Here is a 21,776-nt window from a genome sequence, read left to right on the forward strand (position 1 = left end):
ATTGACTAAAATTGGATATTTGTGTTCTGAACACAAAACTAAATGAGATGTGATATCATCACCCAATTTGCATCTCGCCGTCCACAGCCAATACAATTGGAGCACCATTGGCCTCATGACATATCATTTATACACAAATGCACTAGAAAAGGATTTAGTTGTGTATTTATTATGCAAATAACCACTTTCCTTGCTCCACAGTGTATTGGGAACTAATCCTTTTTATGCTAAACAGCCTTCCACAATTTGTAATTTGTTTTCTGCGCTATTTGCAATTTTGTTTGCACACATCTGCGTTGTAACCAATTATATTTTAATGGTATACGATGTATTGTTGGACGAAGCAGCCCAAAAAAAGTAGTTCGCAGCATCTTGCGAATGGTAGTGAGCTTTAGCAGAAATATACATTGCTCAATTCATAGCAAGCGTGTAGAATGAATTCAAATATCACAGATATACTTTTGTAGGTCCTGTGGTTCTTGAGTTATGTTGTAAAGAGGGCTAAAACAACAACACTTGAATTTGTAAAACGTACATAACTCATTAACAACAATTAATTAAGCAAGTTTTCAAAGTATATGATTTGTAGAATAAACTTTTGCAAAACACCAAAGTGTTATTTTTCAATAATATATTGCTTCAGATAATGAAAATCGATTTATTTCTTACCCCTTCTTGCTACAGTGACGTAAAAGAAGCACATCGCAGCATTGCCGGAGCCATCAGTAAAAGTATAAGTAACAGTTGTTTTGCCTAAATTGAACACATCTCCTGGGTTATGAGTAGACACGCGGTTTGGTGTCACACCGGAGTTGTCCGTGGCTGTTGGAACACTCCATGAAGCCACGCTACTATTAGCTGCATCTGGTACTTGGACATGGACGCCCGTTGGGATATTACTGATGACAGGTGGAATTTGGTCTCTTGGTCCACCTGCAAATGATATAAACGAGTTCTTTTATTTATATTCTTAATGTGTCCTTCAGAGCAGACGGAGATGTAAATGAAATCTTCAAAAAAATGTATCAAAGCCCTAGTAACCTCGTAAATTGGACTAATCCAGTTGAAATTCATATACCTCCTTACCCGTTCCCCTATGGAAAAACATGACATTAATCTCCTACACAAGAGGTTGTGTAGATTTCAAATATGGAGTCACCCATTCAAGTAAGCCCATTTGAAATTCACACCTCCTATGTGGAAGATTACAATCAGGTCTTCCATGGGTGGTGTATGTATTTCAACTTGAATGGGTCATTCTAACTTCTTTATTTGTTGTAGTCTGTCTTCATGGTAGCATAAACTATAGTTTAAACTACTATGTAAATAGTCCAAGTCCATTTGTTAAGCATGAACAAAAGCCTCTGGTATATAATGTACTTGTCAACAACTCTAATACATCAAACATGTTGCTAAGGCTGCGATCACATAGAAGTTACTATGTTGAACTCAGCCTAATCGAATGAGTATATATCGTATAGCGAATACCGTATACAGTATACTTCTATGTGATCGTAGCCTTATGAAACATTTGTAATGGTCGACTCCAAATTCCAGAAAAATACAACACTGATGTTTTTCGATTAAAAATTATATCCTGTTTTGCGAAGTGAAGTGAAATAAAGCCCGATCCTAATCATTTAGTTAATTCTAAATATTTTACCAAATTTTACCAAAAGAGCCACAAACATGTGATTTTATTATACAAGACTTGAACAAAATGGCTAATGTCAAGTTATGCATTCTAATTTTGAAAAAAAAAATCTTTTCATAACCAATCATCAAAAATAACATAGAATATTAAAATTATGAGCCAACTCTTAGCCTATACTCCAGATTTTGAATACTTAGATTTGTGCCAAGTCTTATAATTATGTGACTACAATAATAAGGAAACATAAACAATTGCAGATTTTGGCCTTTGTTCCCTCAAATTGCACAAATATTGAAATTTTGACTTTTTAAAAAAATGTTTATTGAAAGGGAATAGGGATGTAAGTGTACAAACATCGCAAGTCTATCATATTACAAACTTTCAAGGACACATTAAAGTGCCAATACAAAACCACACAAAGTTTACAAACACATTTAAAACAAAAATTAAAAAAAACGGCTTGTATTGTAGCAACGCCTAATATAAATATAAGAAAGAAGATGTCCTTACATCTAATAACATTAACGGTAAATCGGCATTCAGCACTATTTCCAGCCCCATCCCTGAAAGTGTAGGTGACTGAGGTCTGCCCCAATTTGAAAGTATCCCCAGATCTGTGGGTCTGTGTCACCGTCGGAACTGCACCAGAATTATCTGTAGCTTGGATTGGATTCCATCGTCCTACGCCTGATACGGCAGACTGTCCCATTTGTACTATTACAGCCGTGGCTGGGCAACCGGGAATTTACGTAGTCAATTCACCATACACGGGTGAATGTTAGATGTCCTCTAACTTTTTTTAATTTCCAAACATTTATACGTATAATATTTATTTTTATTTTTATTTGACTATTTTCCCCTACACAATTTGCAATTTGTTTTCTGCGCTATTTGCAATTTTGTTTGCACACATATGCGTTGTAACCAATTATATTTTAATGGTATACGATGTATTGTTGGACGAAGCAGCCCAAAAAAAGTAGTTCGCAGCATCTTGCGAATGGTAGTGAGCTTTAGCAGAAAAATACATTGCTCAATTCATAGCAAGCGTGTAGAATTCAAATATCACAGATATACTTTTGTAGGTCCTGTGGTTCTTGAGTTATGTTGTAAAGAGGGCCATAACAACAACACTTTAATTTGTAAAACGTACATAACTCATTAACAACAATTAATTAAGCAAGTTTTCAAAGTATATGATTTGTAGAATAAACTTTTGCAAAACACCAAAGTGTTATTTTTCAATAATATATTGCTTCAGATAATGAAAATCGATTTATATTTGGCTGCTTCGACCTCGTATACCCTAAATGGACAACGATGTTGATCAACAACAAAGTAGACAAGAGATATACTACCTAGGCCTATATGTTATCATTATAGTTAGGTTGATTACAATCTCTGTTTTGAAATGGGTGTAATATGATATTTCATCCTGTGCTCTTCAAAATGGCATTAGCTTGATTAGTTGACTTTGCAATATGCAAATAAAAGTGTACATTTTCAAAAAGGAAATGATGCAACGAATCCAACTAGCGGATTTCTGCAAAAAAATTAGCAGTATTTGAGAAAAGCGCCAAAATTGATTTTCCATGCTATTTTTTTTCAGTCCGCCATAACTACTTACCTTAATTAAATATCCAAATTGACTAAAATTGGATATTTGTGTTCTACAGACACAAAACTAAATGAGATGTGATATCATCACCCAATTTGCATCTCGCCGTCCACAGCCAATACAATTGGAGCACCATTGGCCTCATGACATATCATTTATACACAAATGCACTAGAAAAGGATTTAGTTGTGTATTTATTATGCAAATAACCACTTTCCTTGCTCCACAGTGTATTGGGAACTAATCCTTTATTATGCTAAACAGCCTTCCACAATTTGTAATTTGTTTTCTGCGCTATTTGCAATTTTGTTTGCACACATCTGCGTTGTAACCAATTATATTTTAATGGTATACGATGTATTGTTGGACGAAGCAGCCCAAAAAAAGTAGTTCGCAGCATCTTGCGAATGGTAGTGAGCTTTAGCAGAAATATACATTGCTCAATTCATAGCAAGCGTGTAGAATGAATTCAAATATCACAGATATACTTTTGTAGGTCCTGTGGTTCTTGAGTTATGTTGTAAAGAGGGCTAAAACAACAACACTTGAATTTGTAAAACGTACATAACTCATTAACAACAATTAATTAAGCAAGTTTTCAAAGTATATGATTTGTAGAATAAACTTTTGCAAAACACCAAAGTGTTATTTTTCAATAATATATTGCTTCAGATAATGAAAATCGATTTATTTCTTACCCCTTCTTGCTACAGTGACGTAAAAGAAGCACATCGCAGCATTGCCGGAGCCATCAGTAAAAGTATAAGTAACAGTTGTTTTGCCTAAATTGAACACATCTCCTGGGTTATGAGTAGACACGCGGTTTGGTGTCACACCGGAGTTGTCACGTGGCTGTTGGAACACTCCATGAAGCCACGCTACTATTAGCTGCATCTGGTAGATGACAGGTTTTGGTCTCTTGGTCCACCTGCAAATGATATAAACGAGTTCTTTATTTATATTCTTAATGTGTCCTTCAGAGCAGACGGAGATGTAAATGAAATCTTCAAAACAATGTATCAAAGCCCTAGTAACAAATTGGACTCCAGTTGAAATTCATATACCTCCTTACCCGTTCCCCGGAAAAACATACATTAATCTCCTACACAAGAGGTTGTGTAGATTTCTATGGCATTCAAGTGGAAATTCACACCTCCTATGTGGAAGATTACAATCAGGTCTTCCATGGGTGGTGTATGTATTTCAACTTAATCCTAATCCTTTATTATGCTAAACAGCCTTCCCATTTTTATGTGGTGAAGGCCACACTTTCCATACCTCAGTAAACATCAAAAGAGTACCTAGCTGTTTTCCGTGTCTCAAAAAACAGGACGCCATTTATACGTATAATATTTATTTTATTTTTTATTTGTTGGGATATTACTGATGACAGGTGGAATTTGGTCTCTTGGTCCACCTGCAAAACTGATATAAACAGTTCTTTTATTTATATTCTTAATGTGTCCTTCAGAGCAGACGGAGATGTAAATGAAATCTTCAAAAAACATGTATCAAAGCCCTAGTAACCTCGTAAATTGGACTAATCCAGTTGAAATTCATATACCTCCTTACCCGTTCCCCTATGGAAAAACATGACATTAATCTCCTACACAAGAGGTTGTGTAGATTTCAAATATGGAGTCACCCATTCAAGTAAGCCCATTTGAAATTCACACCTCCTATGTGGAAGATTACAATCAGGTCTTCCATGGGTGGTGTATGTATTTCAACTTGAATGGGTCATTCTAACTTCTTTATTTGTTGTAGTCTGTCTTCATGGTAGCATAAACTATAGTTTAAACTACTATGTAAATAGTCCAAGTCCATTTGTTAAGCATGAACAAAAGCCTCTGGTATATAATGTACTTGTCAACAACTCTAATACATCAAACATAAGTTGCTAAGGCTGCGATCACATAGAAGTTACTATGTTGAACTCAGCCTAATCGAATGAGTATATATCGTATAGCGAATACCGTATACAGTATACTTCTATGTGATCGTAGCCTTATGAAACATTTGTAATGGTCGACTCCAAATTCCAGAAAAATACAACACTGATGTTTTTCGATTAAAAATTATTATCCTGTTTTGCGAAGTGAAGTGAAATAAAGCGTATACAGTAACTTCTGTGATCGATCCTAATCATTTAGTTAATTCTAAATATTTTACCAAATTTTACCAAAAGAGCCACAAACATGTGATTTTATTATACAAGACTTGAACAAAATGGCTAATGTCAAGTTATGCATTCTAATTTTGAAAAAAAAAAATCTTTTCATAACCAATCATCAAAAATAACATAGAATATTAAAATTATGAGCCAACTCTTAGCCTATACTCCAGATTTTGAATACTTAGATTTGTGCCAAGTCTTATAATTATGTGACTACAATAATAAGGAAACATAAACAATTGCAGATTTTTGGCCTTTGTTCCCTCAAATTGCACAAATATTGAAATTTTGACTTTTTAAAAAAATGTTTATTGAAAGGGAATAGGGATGTAAGTGTACAAACATCGCAAGTCTATCATATTACAAACTTTCAAGGACACATTAAAGTGCCAATACAAAACCACACAAAGTTTACAAACACATTTAAAACAAAAAATTAAAAACAAACGGCTTGTATTGTAGCAACGCCTAATATAAATATAAGAAAGAAGATGTCCTTACATCTAATAACATTAACAGTAAATCGGCATTCAGCACTATTTCCAGCCCCATCCCTGAAAGTGTAGGTGACTGAGGTCTGCCCCAATTTGAAAGTATCCCCAGATCTGTGGGTCTGTGTCACCGTCGGAACTGCACCAGAATTATCTGTAGCTTGGATTGGATTCCATCGTCCTACGCCTGATACGGCAGACTGTCCCATTTGTACTATTACAGCCGTGGCTGGGCAACCGAATTTACGTAGTCAATTCACCATACACAGGTGAATGGGAGATGTCCTCTAACTTTTTTAATGTCCAAACATTTATACGTATAATATTTATTTTTATTTTTATTTGGCTATTTTCCCCTACACAATTTGCAATTTGTTTTCTGCGCTATTTGCAATTTTGTTTGCACACATATGCGTTGTAACCAATTATATTTTAATGGTATACGATGTATTGTTGGACGAAGCAGCCCAAAAAAAGTAGTTCGCAGCATCTTGCGAATGGTAGTGAGCTTTAGCAGAAAAATACATTGCTCAATTCATAGCAAGCGTGTAGAATTCAAATATCACAGATATACTTTTGTAGGTCCTGTGGTTCTTGAGTTATGTTGTAAAGAGGGCCATAACAACAACACTTTAATTTGTAAAACGTACATAACTCATTAACAACAATTAATTAAGCAAGTTTTCAAAGTATATGATTTGTAGAATAAACTTTTGCAAAACACCAAAGTGTTATTTTTCAATAATATATTGCTTCAGATAATGAAAATCGATTTATATTTGGCTGCTTCGACCTCGTATACCCTAAATGGACAACGATGTTGATCAACAACAAAGTAGACAAGAGATATACTACCTAGGCCTATATGTTATCATTATAGTTAGGTTGATTACAATCTCTGTTTTGAAATGGGTGTAATATGATATTTCATCCTGTGCTCTTCAAAATGGCATTAGCTTGATTAGTTGACTTTGCAATATGCAAATAAAAGTGTACATTTTCAAAAAGGAAATGATGCAACGAATCCAACTAGCGGATTTCTGCAAAAAATTAGCAGTATTTGAGAAAAGCGCCAAAATTGATTTTCCATGCTATTTTTTTTCAGTCCGCCATAACTACTTACCTTAATTAAATATCCAAATTGACTAAAATTGGATATTTGTGTTCTGACACAAAACTAAATGAGATGTGATATCATCACCCAATTTGCATCTCGCCGTCCACAGCCAATACAATTGGAGCACCATTGGCCTCATGACATATCATTTATACACAAATGCACTAGAAAAGGATTTAGTTGTGTATTTATTATGCAAATAACCACTTTCCTTGCTCCACAGTGTATTGGGAACTAATCCTTTATTATGCTAAACAGCCTTCCACAATTTGTAATTTGTTTTCTGCGCTATTTGCAATTTTGTTTGCACACATCTGCGTTGTAACCAATTATATTTTAATGGTATACGATGTATTGTTGGACGAAGCAGCCCAAAAAAAGTAGTTCGCAGCATCTTGCGAATGGTAGTGAGCTTTAGCAGAAATATACATTGCTCAATTCATAGCAAGCGTGTAGAATGAATTCAAATATCACAGATATACTTTTGTAGGTCCTGTGGTTCTTGAGTTATGTTGTAAAGAGGGCTAAAACAACAACACTTGAATTTGTAAAACGTACATAACTCATTAACAACAATTAATTAAGCAAGTTTTCAAAGTATATGATTTGTAGAATAAACTTTTGCAAAACACCAAAGTGTTATTTTTCAATAATATATTGCTTCAGATAATGAAAATCGATTTATTTCTTACCCCTTCTTGCTACAGTGACGTAAAAGAAGCACATCGCAGCATTGCCGGAGCCATCAGTAAAAGTATAAGTAACAGTTGTTTTGCCTAAATTGAACACATCTCCTGGGTTATGAGTAGACACGCGGTTTGGTGTCACACCGGAGTTGTCCGTGGCTGTTGGAACACTCCATGAAGCCACGCTACTATTAGCTGCATCTGGTACTTGGACATGGACGCCCGTTGGGATATTACTGATGACAGGTGGAATTTGGTCTCTTGGTCCACCTGCAAATGATATAAACGAGTTCTTTTATTTATATTCTTAATGTGTCCTTCAGAGCAGACGGAGATGTAAATGAAATCTTCAAAACAATGTATCAAAGCCCTAGTAACCTCGTAAATTGGACTAATCCAGTTGAAATTCATATACCTCCTTACCCGTTCCCCTATGGAAAAACATGACATTAATCTCCTACACAAGAGGTTGTGTAGATTTCAAATATGGAGTCACCCATTCAAGTAAGCCCATTTGAAATTCACACCTCCTATGTGGAAGATTACAATCAGGTCTTCCATGGGTGGTGTATGTATTTCAACTTAATCCTAATCCTTTATTATGCTAAACAGCCTTCCCATTTTTATGTGGTGAAGGCCACACTTTCCATACCTCAGTAAACATCAAAAGAGTACCTAGCTGTTTTCCGTGTCTCAAAAAACAGAGGATTTCTAGCGCACTTGTGAATAATATTTAAATGGTCTACATAATATTTATTTATTTATTTATTTATTTATTTATTTATTTATTTATTTATTTATTTAATATGAAGATAACAAGAAAAAAGATCCAAAAACCCAGGGGCCAATCATGTTGCCGTGCCTCGGGGCCAGCAAGAGGTGAAAGTGTAGGTGACTGAGGTCTGCCCCAATTGGAAAGTATCCCCAGATCTGTGGGTCTGTGTCACCGTCGGAACTGCACCAGAATTATCTGTAGCTTGGATTGGATTCAATCGTCCTACGCCTGATACGGCAGACTGTCCCATTTGTACTATTACAGCCGTGGCTGGGCAACCAGGAATTTACGTAGTCAATTCACCATACACGGGTGAATGGGAGATGTCCTCTAACTTTTTTTAATGTCCAAACATTTATACGTATAATATTTAGTTTTATTTTTATTTGGCTATTTCCCCCTGCACAATTTGTAATTTGTTTTCTGCGCTATTTGCAATTTTGTTTGCACACATCTGCGTTGTAACCAATTATATTTTAATGGTATACGATGTATTGTTGGACGAAGCAGCCCAAAAAAAGTAGTTCGCAGCATCTTGCGAATGGTAGTGAGCTTTAGCAGAAATATACATTGCTCAATTCATAGCAAGCGTGTAGAATGAATTCAAATATCACAGATATACTTTTGTAGGTCCTGTGGTTCTTGAGTTATGTTGTAAAGAGGGCTAAAACAACAACACTTGAATTTGTAAAACGTACATAACTCATTAACAACAATTAATTAAGCAAGTTTTCAAAGTATATGATTTGTAGAATAAACTTTTGCAAAACACCAAAGTGTTATTTTTCAATAATATATTGCTTCAGATAATGAAAATCGATTTATTTCTTACCCCTTCTTGCTACAGTGACGTAAAAGAAGCACATCGCAGCATTGCCGGAGCCATCAGTAAAAGTATAAGTAACAGTTGTTTTGCCTAAATTGAACACATCTCCTGGGTTATGAGTAGACACGCGGTTTGGTGTCACACCGGAGTTGTCCGTGGCTGTTGGAACACTCCATGAAGCCACGCTACTATTAGCTGCATCTGGTACTTGGACATGGACGCCCGTTGGGATATTACTGATGACAGGTGGAATTTGGTCTCTTGGTCCACCTGCAAATGATATAAACGAGTTCTTTTATTTATATTCTTAATGTGTCCTTCAGAGCAGACGGAGATGTAAATGAAATCTTCAAAAAAATGTATCAAAGCCCTAGTAACCTCGTAAATTGGACTAATCCAGTTGAAATTCATATACCTCCTTACCCGTTCCCCTATGGAAAAACATGACATTAATCTCCTACACAAGAGGTTGTGTAGATTTCAAATATGGAGTCACCCATTCAAGTAAGCCCATTTGAAATTCACACCTCCTATGTGGAAGATTACAATCAGGTCTTCCATGGGTGGTGTATGTATTTCAACTTGAATGGGTCATTCTAACTTCTTTATTTGTTGTAGTCTGTCTTCATGGTAGCATAAACTATAGTTTAAACTACTATGTAAATAGTCCAAGTCCATTTGTTAAGCATGAACAAAAGCCTCTGGTATATAATGTACTTGTCAACAACTCTAATACATCAAACATGTTGCTAAGGCTGCGATCACATAGAAGTTACTATGTTGAACTCAGCCTAATCGAATGAGTATATATCGTATAGCGAATACCGTATACAGTATACTTCTATGTGATCGTAGCCTTATGAAACATTTGTAATGGTCGACTCCAAATTCCAGAAAAATACAACACTGATGTTTTTCGATTAAAAATTATTATCCTGTTTTGCGAAGTGAAGTGAAATAAAGCCCGATCCTAATCATTTAGTTAATTCTAAATATTTTACCAAATTTTACCAAAAGAGCCACAAACATGTGATTTTATTATACAAGACTTGAACAAAATGGCTAATGTCAAGTTATGCATTCTAATTTTGAAAAAAAAAAAATCTTTTCATAACCAATCATCAAAAATAACATAGAATATTAAAATTATGAGCCAACTCTTAGCCTATACTCCAGATTTTGAATACTTAGATTTGTGCCAAGTCTTATAATTATGTGACTACAATAATAAGGAAACATAAACAATTGCAGATTTTTGGCCTTCGTTCCCTCAAATTGCACAAATATTGAAATTTTGACTTTTTAAAAAACTGTTTATTGAAAGGGAATAGGGATGTAAGTGTACAAACATCGCAAGTCTATCATATTACAAACTTTCAAGGACACATTAAAGTGCCAATACAAAACCACACAAAGTTTACAAACACATTTAAAACAAAAAATTAAAAACAAACGGCTTGTATTGTAGCAACGCCTAATATAAATATAAGAAAGAAGATGTCCTTACATCTAATAACATTAACGGTAAATCGGCATTCAGCACTATTTCCAGCCCCATCCCTGAAAGTGTAGGTGACTGAGGTCTGCCCCAATTTGAAAGTATCCCCAGATCTGTGGGTCTGTGTCACCGTCGGAACTGCACCAGAATTATCTGTAGCTTGGATTGGATTCCATCGTCCTACGCCTGATACGGCAGACTGTCCCATTTGTACTATTACAGCCGTGGCTGGGCAAGCAGGAATTTACGTAGTCAATTCACCATACACGGGTGAATGGGAGATGTCCTCTAACTTTTTTTAATGTCCAAACATTTATACGTATAATATTTATTTTTATTTTTATTTGGCTATTTTCCCCTACACAATTTGCAATTTGTTTTCTGCGCTTTTTGCAATTTTGTTTGCACACATATGCGTTGTAACCAATTATATTTTAATGGTATACGATGTATTGTTGGACGAAGCAGCCCAAAAAAAGTAGTTCGCAGCATCTTGCGAATGGTAGTGAGCTTTAGCAGAAAAATACATTGCTCAATTCATAGCAAGCGTGTAGAATTCAAATATCACAGATATACTTTTGTAGGTCCTGTGGTTCTTGAGTTATGTTGTAAAGAGGGCCATAACAACAACACTTTAATTTGTAAAACGTACATAACTCATTAACAACAATTAATTAAGCAAGTTTTCAAAGTATATGATTTGTAGAATAAACTTTTGCAAAACACCAAAGTGTTATTTTTCAATAATATATTGCTTCAGATAATGAAAATCGATTTATATTTGGCTGCTTCGACCTCGTATACCCTAAATGGACAACGATGTTGATCAACAACAAAGTAGACAAGAGATATACTACCTAGGCCTATATGTTATCATTATAGTTAGGTTGATTACAATCTCTGTTTTGAAATGGGTGTAATATGATATTTCATCCTGTGCTCTTCAAAATGGCATTAGCTTGATTAGTTGACTTTGCAATATGCAAATAAAAGTGTACATTTTCAAAAAGGAAATGATGCAACGAATCCAACTAGCGGATTTCTGCAAAAATTAGCAGTATTTGAGAAAAGCGCCAAAATTGATTTTCCATGCTATTTTTTTTCAGTCCGCCATAACTACTTACCTTAATTAAATATCCAAATTGACTAAAATTGGATATTTGTGTTCTACAGACACAAAACTAAATGAGATGTGATATCATCACCCAATTTGCATCTCGCCGTCCACAGCCAATACAATTGGAGCACCATTGGCCTCATGACATATCATTTATACACAAATGCACTAGAAAAGGATTTAGTTGTGTATTTATTATGCAAATAACCACTTTCCTTGCTCCACAGTGTATTGGGAACTAATCCTTTATTATGCTAAACAGCCTTCCACAATTTGTAATTTGTTTTCTGCGCTATTTGCAATTTTGTTTGCACACATCTGCGTTGTAACCAATTATATTTTAATGGTATACGATGTATTGTTGGACGAAGCAGCCCAAAAAAAGTAGTTCGCAGCATCTTGCGAATGGTAGTGAGCTTTAGCAGAAATATACATTGCTCAATTCATAGCAAGCGTGTAGAATGAATTCAAATATCACAGATATACTTTTGTAGGTCCTGTGGTTCTTGAGTTATGTTGTAAAGAGGGCTAAAACAACAACACTTGAATTTGTAAAACGTACATAACTCATTAACAACAATTAATTAAGCAAGTTTTCAAAGTATATGATTTGTAGAATAAACTTTTGCAAAACACCAAAGTGTTATTTTTCAATAATATATTGCTTCAGATAATGAAAATCGATTTATTTCTTACCCCTTCTTGCTACAGTGACGTATAAGAAGCACATCGCAGCATTGCCGGAGCCATCAGTAAAAGTATAAGTAACAGTTGTTTTGCCTAAATTGAACACATCTCCTGGGTTATGAGTAGACACGCGGTTTGGTGTCACACCGGAGTTGTCCGTGGCTGTTGGAACACTCCATGAAGCCACGCTACTATTAGCTGCATCTGGTACTTGGACATGGACGCCCGTTGGGATATTACTGATGACAGGTGGAATTTGGTCTCTTGGTCCACCTGCAAATGATATAAACGAGTTCTTTTATTTATATTCTTAATGTGTCCTTCAGAGCAGACGGAGATGTAAATGAAATCTTCAAAAAATGTATCAAAGCCCTAGTAACCTCGTAAATTGGACTAATCCAGTTGAAATTCATATACCTCCTTACCCGTTCCCCTATGGAAAAACATGACATTAATCTCCTACACAAGAGGTTGTGTAGATTTCAAATATGGAGTCACCCATTCAAGTAAGCCCATTTGAAATTCACACCTCCTATGTGGAAGATTACAATCAGGTCTTCCATGGGTGGTGTATGTATTTCAACTTAATCCTAATCCTTTATTATGCTAAACAGCCTTCCCATTTTTATGTGGTGAAGGCCACACTTTCCATACCTCAGTAAACATCAAAAGAGTACCTAGCTGTTTTCCGTGTCTCAAAAAACAGAGGATTTCTAGCGCACTTGTGAATAATATTTAAATGGTCTACATAATATTTATTTATTTATTTATTTATTTATTTATTTATTTATTTATTTATTTATTTAATATGAAGATAACAAGAAAAAGATCCAAAAACCCAGGGGCCAATCATGTTGCCGTGCCTCGGGGCCAGCAAGAGGTGAAAGTGTAGGTGACTGAGGTCTGCCCCAATTGGAAAGTATCCCCAGATCTGTGGGTCTGTGTCACCGTCGGAACTGCACCAGAATTATCTGTAGCTTGGATTGGATTCCATCGTCCTACGCCTGATACGGCAGACTGTCCCATTTGTACTATTACAGCCGTGGCTGGGCAACCAGGAATTTACGTAGTCAATTCACCATACACGGGTGAATGGGAGATGTCCTCTAACTTTTTTTAATGTCCAAACATTTATACGTATAATATTTATTTTTATTTTTATTTGGCTATTTCCCCCTGCACAATTTGTAATTTGTTTTCTGCGCTATACGATATACAAGTTATGCATTCTAATTTTCATAACCAATCATCAAAAATAACATAGAATATTAAAATTATGAGCCAACTCTTAGCCTATACTCCAGATTTTGAATACTTAGATTTGTGCCAAGTCTTATAATTATGTGACTACAATAATAAGGAAACATAAACAATTGCAGATTTTTGGCCTTTGTTCCCTCAAATTGCACAAATATTGAAATTTTGACTTTAAAAAAAAATGTTTATTGAAAGGGAATAGGGATGTAAGTGTACAAACATCGCAAGTCTATCATATTACAAACTTTCAAGGACACATTAAAGTGCCAATACAAAACCACACAAAGTTTACAAACACATTTAAAACAAAAAATTAAAAACAAACGGCTTGTATTGAAGCAACGCCTAATATAAATATAAGAAAGAAGATGTCCTTACATCTAATAACATTAACGGTAAATCGGCATTCAGCACTATTTCCAGCCCCATCCCTGAAAGTGTAGGTGACTGAGGTCTGCCCCAATTTGAAAGTATCCCCAGATCTGTGGGTCTGTGTCACCGTCGGAACTGCACCAGAATTATCTGTAGCTTGGATTGGATTCCATCGTCCTACGCCTGATACGGCAGACTGTCCCATTTGTACTATTACAGCCGTGGCTGGGCAACCGGGAATTTACGTAGTCAATTCACCATACACGGGTGAATGGGAGATGTCCTCTAACTTTTTTTAATGTCCAAACATTTATACGTATAATATTTATTTTTATTTTTATTTGGCTATTTTCCCCTACACAATTTGCAATTTGTTTTCTGCGCTATTTGCAATTTTGTTTGCACACATATGCGTTGTAACCAATTATATTTTAATGGTATACGATGTATTGTTGGACGAAGCAGCCCAAAAAAAGTAGTTCGCAGCATCTTGCGAATGGTAGTGAGCTTTAGCAGAAAAATACATTGCTCAATTCATAGCAAGCGTGTAGAATTCAAATATCACAGATATACTTTTGTAGGTCCTGTGGTTCTTGAGTTATGTTGTAAAGAGGGCCATAACAACAACACTTTAATTTGTAAAACGTACATAACTCATTAACAACAATTATGATATGATATATTTGGCTGCTTCGACCTCGTATACCCTAAATGGACAACGATGTTGATCAACAACAAAGTAGACAAGAGATATACTACCTAGGCCTATATGTTATCATTATAGTTAGGTTGATTACAATCTCTGTTTTGAAATGGGTGTAATATGATATTTCATCCTGTGCTCTTCAAAATGGCATTAGCTTGATTAGTTGACTTTGCAATATGCAAATAAAAGTGTACATTTTCAAAAAGGAAATGATGCAACGAATCCAACTAGCGGATTTCTGCAAAAAATTAGCAGTATTTGAGAAAAGCGCCAAAATTGATTTTCCATGCTATTTTTTTTCAGTCCGCCATAACTACTTACCTTAATTAAATATCCAAATTGACTAAAATTGGATATTTGTGTTCTACAGACACAAAACTAAATGAGATGTGATATCATCACCCAATTTGCATCTCGCCGACCACAGCCAATACAATTGGAGCACCATTGGCCTCATGACATATCATTTATACACAAATGCACTAGAAAAGGATTTAGTTGTGTATTTATTATGCAAATAACCACTTTCCTTGCTCCACAGTGTATTGGGAACTAATCCTTTATTATGCTAAACAGCCTTCCACAATTTGTCATTTGTTTTCTGCGCTATTTGCAATTTTGTTTGCACACATCTGCGTTGTAACCAATTATATTTTAATGGTATACGATGTATTGTTGGACGAAGCAGCCCAAAAAAAGTAGTTCGCAGCATCTTGCGAATGGTAGTGAGCTTTAGCAGAAATATACATTGCTCAATTCATAGCAAGCGTGTAGAATGAATTCAAATATCACAGATATACTTTTGTAGGTCCTGTGGTTCTTGAGTTATGTTGTAAAGAGGGCTAAAACAACAACACTTGAATTTGTAAAACGTACATAACTCATTAACAACAATTAATTAAGCAAGTTTTCAAAGTATATGATTTGTAGAATAAACTTTTGCAAAACACCAAAGTGTTATTTTTCAATAATATATTGCTTCAGATAATGAAAATCGATTTATTTCTTACCCCTTCTTGCTACAGTGACGTAAAAGAAGCACATCGCAGCATTGCCGGAGCCATCAGTAAAAGTATAAGTAACAGTTGTTTTGCCTAAATTGAACACATCTCCTGGGTTATGAGTAGACACGCGGTTTGGTGTCACACCGGAGTTGTCCGTGGCTGTTGGAACACTCCATGAAGCCACGCTACTATTAGCTGCATCTGGTACTTGGACATAAACGCCCGTTGGGATATTACTGATGACAGGTGGAATTTGGTCTCTTGGTCCACCTGCAAATGATATAAACGAGTTCTTTTATTTATATTCTTAATGTGTCCTTCAGAGCAGATGGAGATGTAAATGAAATCTTCAAAAAAATGTATCAAAGCCCTAGTAACCTCGTAAATTGGACTAATCCAGTTGAAATTCATATACCTCCTTACCCGTTCCCCTATGGAAAAACATGACATTAATCTCCTACACAAGAGGTTGTGTAGATTTCAAATATGGAGTCACCCATTCAAGTAAGCCCATTTGAAATTCACACCTCCTATGTGGAAGATTACAATCAGGTCTTCCATGGGTGGTGTATGTATTTCAACTTAATCCTAATCCTTTATTATGCTAAACAGCCTTCCCATTTTTATGTGGTGAAGGCCACACTTTCCATACCTCAGTAAACATCAAAAGAGTACCTAGCTGTTTTCCGTGTCTCAAAAAAACAGAGGATTTCTAGCGCACTTGTGAATAATATTTAAATGGTCTACATAATATTTATTTATTTATTTATTTATTTATTTATTTATTTATTTATTTATTTATTTATTTATTTATTTATTTATTTAATATGAAGATAACAAGAAAAAGATCCAAAACCCAGGGGCCAATCATGTTGCCGTGCCTCGGGGCCAGCAAGAGGTGAATCCAGCCCTGGCGATGGATTATATATATGGTACATGCAACGACTTTGTACCATAACTTTGATGCACCAGCCAGTCAGCCGGAGAGGTAACTACTTATATCTTGTTAACTGCGCATCAGTTATTTGGATGGCATTGTTAAACATTTTGCCTTTGGAACAGAGGTCCAAAGCAAAATGTTTAGATTTTCACAATACCAGACAAATAGGTTTTTGAAAAGGACGCCACTCAATCTGTGAGGAATTTGACACGGTTCACCTGCAAATATTTTGTCAAATCATCTACAAATCCATCAAAAAATTTTCCTCTTTCTTTACAATGGTCTTAATGGGTGCGTCTTGTATTAAAAGAATTCACGTAATTTGATTGGTTTTCTGGTGTATAATATCTCACAATAGTTGATAGTGATATTAGTCAAGGCGCGCGCCGCCACGCAACGGCGGCACGCTTGTTGCTCCTCAATGATCGCGCGATAATGCGTTCGCGTAATACACGTGCGAGAACTAAGAACGCGATTCGGCGGCTTAGATGTCCGTGATGGTTTCGTTCATTCAAAACAACGGGGATGTCCTCACAAAAGTAACTTTATTTTTTTCTGAAAAAAGGCAGTTTTTCTCGCAAAAATTACATTAAAACTGAATAAGAATGAGAATAAATGATAGGATTTTGTCTTTTGCCTATCCAATATCGTGTCATAATGGATGGGCTGGCCAATATTTTTATCGTAGTGGATACCGGCTGATGAATTCTTGAACATAAAAAAGTACCTGCTTCATGCAAGGAGTTAAATAGTGCCAGGCCAGATAGACTGCCTGGGGTATTTTCAGAACCATGCACTAACCATGATATTTGTATCCTATTTTATTTTTACTTATTTTTACTTCATAAAGTTTGTTCGTGTGAATACATGAAACTAATTTATGCTCTTGTTTTTAGTGCAAAGAAGTAATTTAAAATACCAACAGCGACAGATAAACATGATAACCAGAGTCTAGGGTTTCTAGATAATAGTAAAACTTTTAGTGAACATATGCTTGCTGTGAAAATTATATATATATTGATATAATAATGTTTTCACTGTGGGAGAAATGTACCCGAGGTCATAGGATGTTCATACAATCTACACCTGTTGTTAACTGGTCAATAATGACATATACCGTATTTCGTCAAATAGTCCCCCCCTCAAATAAACGCCCCCACCACCTTTTTCAATTTCAAAAATTCCGATATTTCCATGCTATCTTGTGTAGTAAGCTTACCAAGTTGCTCACATGGTCGGTAATAGCAGCAATAAATGGCGAAAATCTGCATCGGAACACCGGAAGTGAACCAAAAGTCAGTGTCAAAAGTTCATAGTTCGTCCTTTTAGCGTGACTTTTAAGCTTACCTAATGATTTTAACGGGAATTGTCGTGCTAAAAATGACCTCTAATAAACGCCCCCCCCTTGGGAAAATGTAACGCCCCCGGGGGCGTTTATTTGACGAAATACGGTAGTACAGAAATTCTAGCTGTCAACCTTTGCATTAAACGTTTTAAGGATAGGTACATGAAATGTGCTTGATGATTTCCAAATTTGCCAACTACTTGCTCTCCAGCTCTCTGGATCCCACCTTGGCATTAAAATCTCCCATTATGATTGTATGGCTTGCTTTGTCTTGGTTGAGAAGGCCATTGATTTCTTCATATACTTCATCAACTGCGTCATCTTTATGGCTTGTGATTGGCATATATATATATATATACGGAAGATTCTCAGTTTCTGTTGGTTTGATAACTTGATGATCATCATCTGTGCTACCCTATCAGATGTGCTCTTATAGCTTACGACATAATTAGCTGTGAGGCATTTTCTTATAATGAATCCTACTCCACTAGCTTCTCCTTTTCGTCTTACTTTGCTGAGTCCAATAATGACCCATTTTATGTTATCTAGTTCATTCTCTAGTTCGCAAAATCATCACTCAGAAGGGACCTTCCGTTGTATGTTCCTAAGGTCAATTCCTTTTAGGGAGCCTGTCCTAACCTAGAGATTCTTTCTGCTCTCTCACCTTTCCTACCGCTCCCGTGGTTGGAGGCTTGAAAGCTAGACTGAACCTCACTGAGGGCCTTGTCATTAGTTGTGCTGTCATAATAGAGGTTATCCATGTTCTATAAGCTGCATATCATATCAACGACTGCTATACCTTGTTTAGGACATTCTAAAAGAAGTACCTGCATGTGCAACAATGACTGTTTCAAAATAGCCCGCCAAAGTCATGCAGGTAACTGCATTGAATTAGTTTGAATGAGGAATACTACGGGAACCAGTGCCTTTTGTTAGAAGTCACACATGAGTAAAGTGGATAACCTCTATTACTTGGAGGTTGTGGCATACTCACCATGCTTAACGAAACTAAGACGTCATTGATATTTTGGTTTGTTCCTTTTACTAGCTGCTCTACTAAACGTCTATCCATAACATTATACACACGGTAATTAGGTTCAGAATTGTTATGTCTCACAGCGTCCGCACGCATTCATTTCGCGCGTCCATGTCAGTTGAAACAGCAAATTCGGTGGTTTTTTTTATAATTTTTTTGCCGTAAAATCATGAAATTCTCATACCAATTTGGAAGAATAGTTACTTGATTCGATATTCGCATTGTTTAGGTATAACCCCCCCCTGACAAAAAATGAAAGAAAAAAGTGCCCCTCTGACCAAAGGGCAAAGGAAAAGAAAAAGGGCAAGGAGCCCCTTTTTCATCAAAATTCACCCCGATCATGGGCCAAAATAGTGTAAAATACAAACAATTTGCGCGCTGCGCGCGCACATTGTCACAATAAACCAATTTTCGTCTCGATCATGGGCAAAAAAAGTGTCAAATTCAATTTTTTTGAATATCGCCCCAATAAAGCCTTTTTTGGAAGCTCGAAAACATGTAGTCTCCCTAAAAAACTAAATTTCATGTTGCAACTGCAATTTTTTCAGCTGTGCCCCTGATTTTTTTTTGCCCCCCCCGACCAAGAAAGCTGGCTACGCCCCTGGGCGCCACTAGCCCTTGCTCCCGGGCCCTACGCCACTGTTCGTTTTTGTCTGCCATGGGGTTTGAGACGTAACAATTATTTTAGCCTTATAATAATTTATCAACCTACCTGATTCCACACACTGCAAATGAAACGCATTCATTAATGTGACAAATGTTATGATTCGAACAATGAGGATGCGACACTTGACTTTAGAAAGTAATTCCATCCTGAAATCACGAAATGGCGCGAATTAAGTTGTCATGTTGCACGGCACAAGTCTAACTGCAGTTCACTGCATCTCCTAACTTTCAGATGGTGATGAATTGATGATCACTGATTAAATCATTGATAGCAGCACTTTCCTCCCTCTACAATCCACCCACAGTGCAGTGTGCAATCCACCTACAACTCCGGATATCAACAATATACCTCACGGGAAATTTCCCGATATTGATATAATATTGGATGGTTGAGCATGATACCATAACATATCGGATGAGTTATAAAAATATCGGACGAGCCAACGGCGAGTTCGATATTTGTATGACGAATCTGATATGTTATGGTATCATGCGAAATAAGCCATCCAATATTATCATTAGGTTTTCTTAACTCCTAATAACCCTGAAAACATAATAATGGTATAACCCGAGTTGTCTAGATCCCATTTAAACAATAATAGTCCGATGCCATACGTCAATTCGTTGACATTTCATGTTCATTTTGTTTTGGCCACGCGACTATGGTTACAGAATCCATTTTGCGAGTCCTGGTAGATGTCTAACAGTTTGTATTAATTAATATAATCAGCCCCTTCTCCTAATAATTCGAGGCGAAGTGAAAAAAAATCATCATAAACCAGTAAATGGGCATTTTTTGCTCAATTTTCTGACCCCAATGGCACCCCCAGAATGAATGAGCCACAAATTTTAATTTTCTCAGCCCCCCCCCCACTTGTTGAAAATCTTCCTAAGTCACTGTCCTATAGGCTATATATGTGTAGGCCTATTATATACAAAGCCAATAAATATGCTTTAAATTCATAACAGAAACATTATCTTCACTCAGTGATCACTTTTATTGAGCCTGTTAATTTCAATTCACGAATCACATGGTTTTATTTAAAACAAACTCATATTTTTTAACGACATGGCATAACTGGGCATCAACAGCAGTGACAAAAAAATCATTTAGAAGCTGCTGACGAGGAAGCACCCAGAAAGCGCCTAACCTCCCTGCTGAAGCTGGCCCTCGATCTAATGGCTGGAATTTGTGCAGGAAGAGAATCCAATAATTGGGTTGTAGATGGTAGAAATGATCTTTCATGGCTGACAAGGTTTTATTTGATCTTGGGATCTCACAGACCGTCGCAACCTGGGGTCATGGACATGGATGTCTGGCATCAGCTGGCATAATAACTCAGGGGCCTCCTTGTATTTTGATCAATGACACGCTTAGCTTTATTTTGGATGGAGTCAAGCTGAGCTAGTGAGGTTGGAGTCGCACCAGTACAAGCACTGCTGGCATATTCAATTTTTGATCGTATCATAGCCTTGTAGATGATGGCTCTCTGTGCAGGTAGAATACAGGGCGAAGCTCTTCTGAGGAGTCCCAGTTGCTGACCGGCTGTCTTATACATTTTGGTGACTACTTGGTTCCAGGACAAGTTTATTGACCATAAAAAAACGAATAAAAACAGCCGGCTCTCAACACACGATATTCAAAATTCCCGCCACCGAAATTGTCTAGTGCAATGACTTCATGGTATTTTGTGCTCAATTGTTGCCAGTCTTCACTGTATTACTGAGACGTCATTGCACTGGATAATTTCGGCGTCCGGGAATTTTAAATAACGCGCGTTGAGCATGTTGAGAAACGGTTGTAA

At 36.2% G+C, this 21,776-nt stretch overlaps 1 protein-coding gene across 1 annotated transcript; it reads right to left on the minus strand.

Moving 5' to 3' along the window:
* Positions 1–658: 658 nt before the first annotated feature.
* On the minus strand, positions 659–19,030 carry LOC140172462 (hyalin-like). The gene is made up of 12 exons (XM_072195609.1): positions 18,934–19,030; positions 15,991–16,254; positions 14,281–14,499; positions 12,655–12,918; positions 10,851–11,069; positions 9,350–9,613; positions 7,749–8,012; positions 5,950–6,168; positions 4,837–4,852; positions 3,971–4,200; positions 2,165–2,383; positions 659–933 (listed from the first exon to the last, which is right to left on the minus strand). The coding sequence occupies exons 1-12, from the start codon at positions 19,028–19,030 to the stop codon at positions 659–661; spliced, it is 2,550 nt and encodes an 849-aa protein (XP_072051710.1).
* Positions 19,031–21,776: the final 2,746 nt, after the last annotated feature.

The sequence above is a fragment of the Amphiura filiformis genome, chromosome 16 (assembly GCF_039555335.1).
Source record: "Amphiura filiformis chromosome 16, Afil_fr2py, whole genome shotgun sequence".
In the NCBI taxonomy this organism is placed as follows: domain Eukaryota; kingdom Metazoa; phylum Echinodermata; class Ophiuroidea; order Amphilepidida; family Amphiuridae; genus Amphiura; species Amphiura filiformis.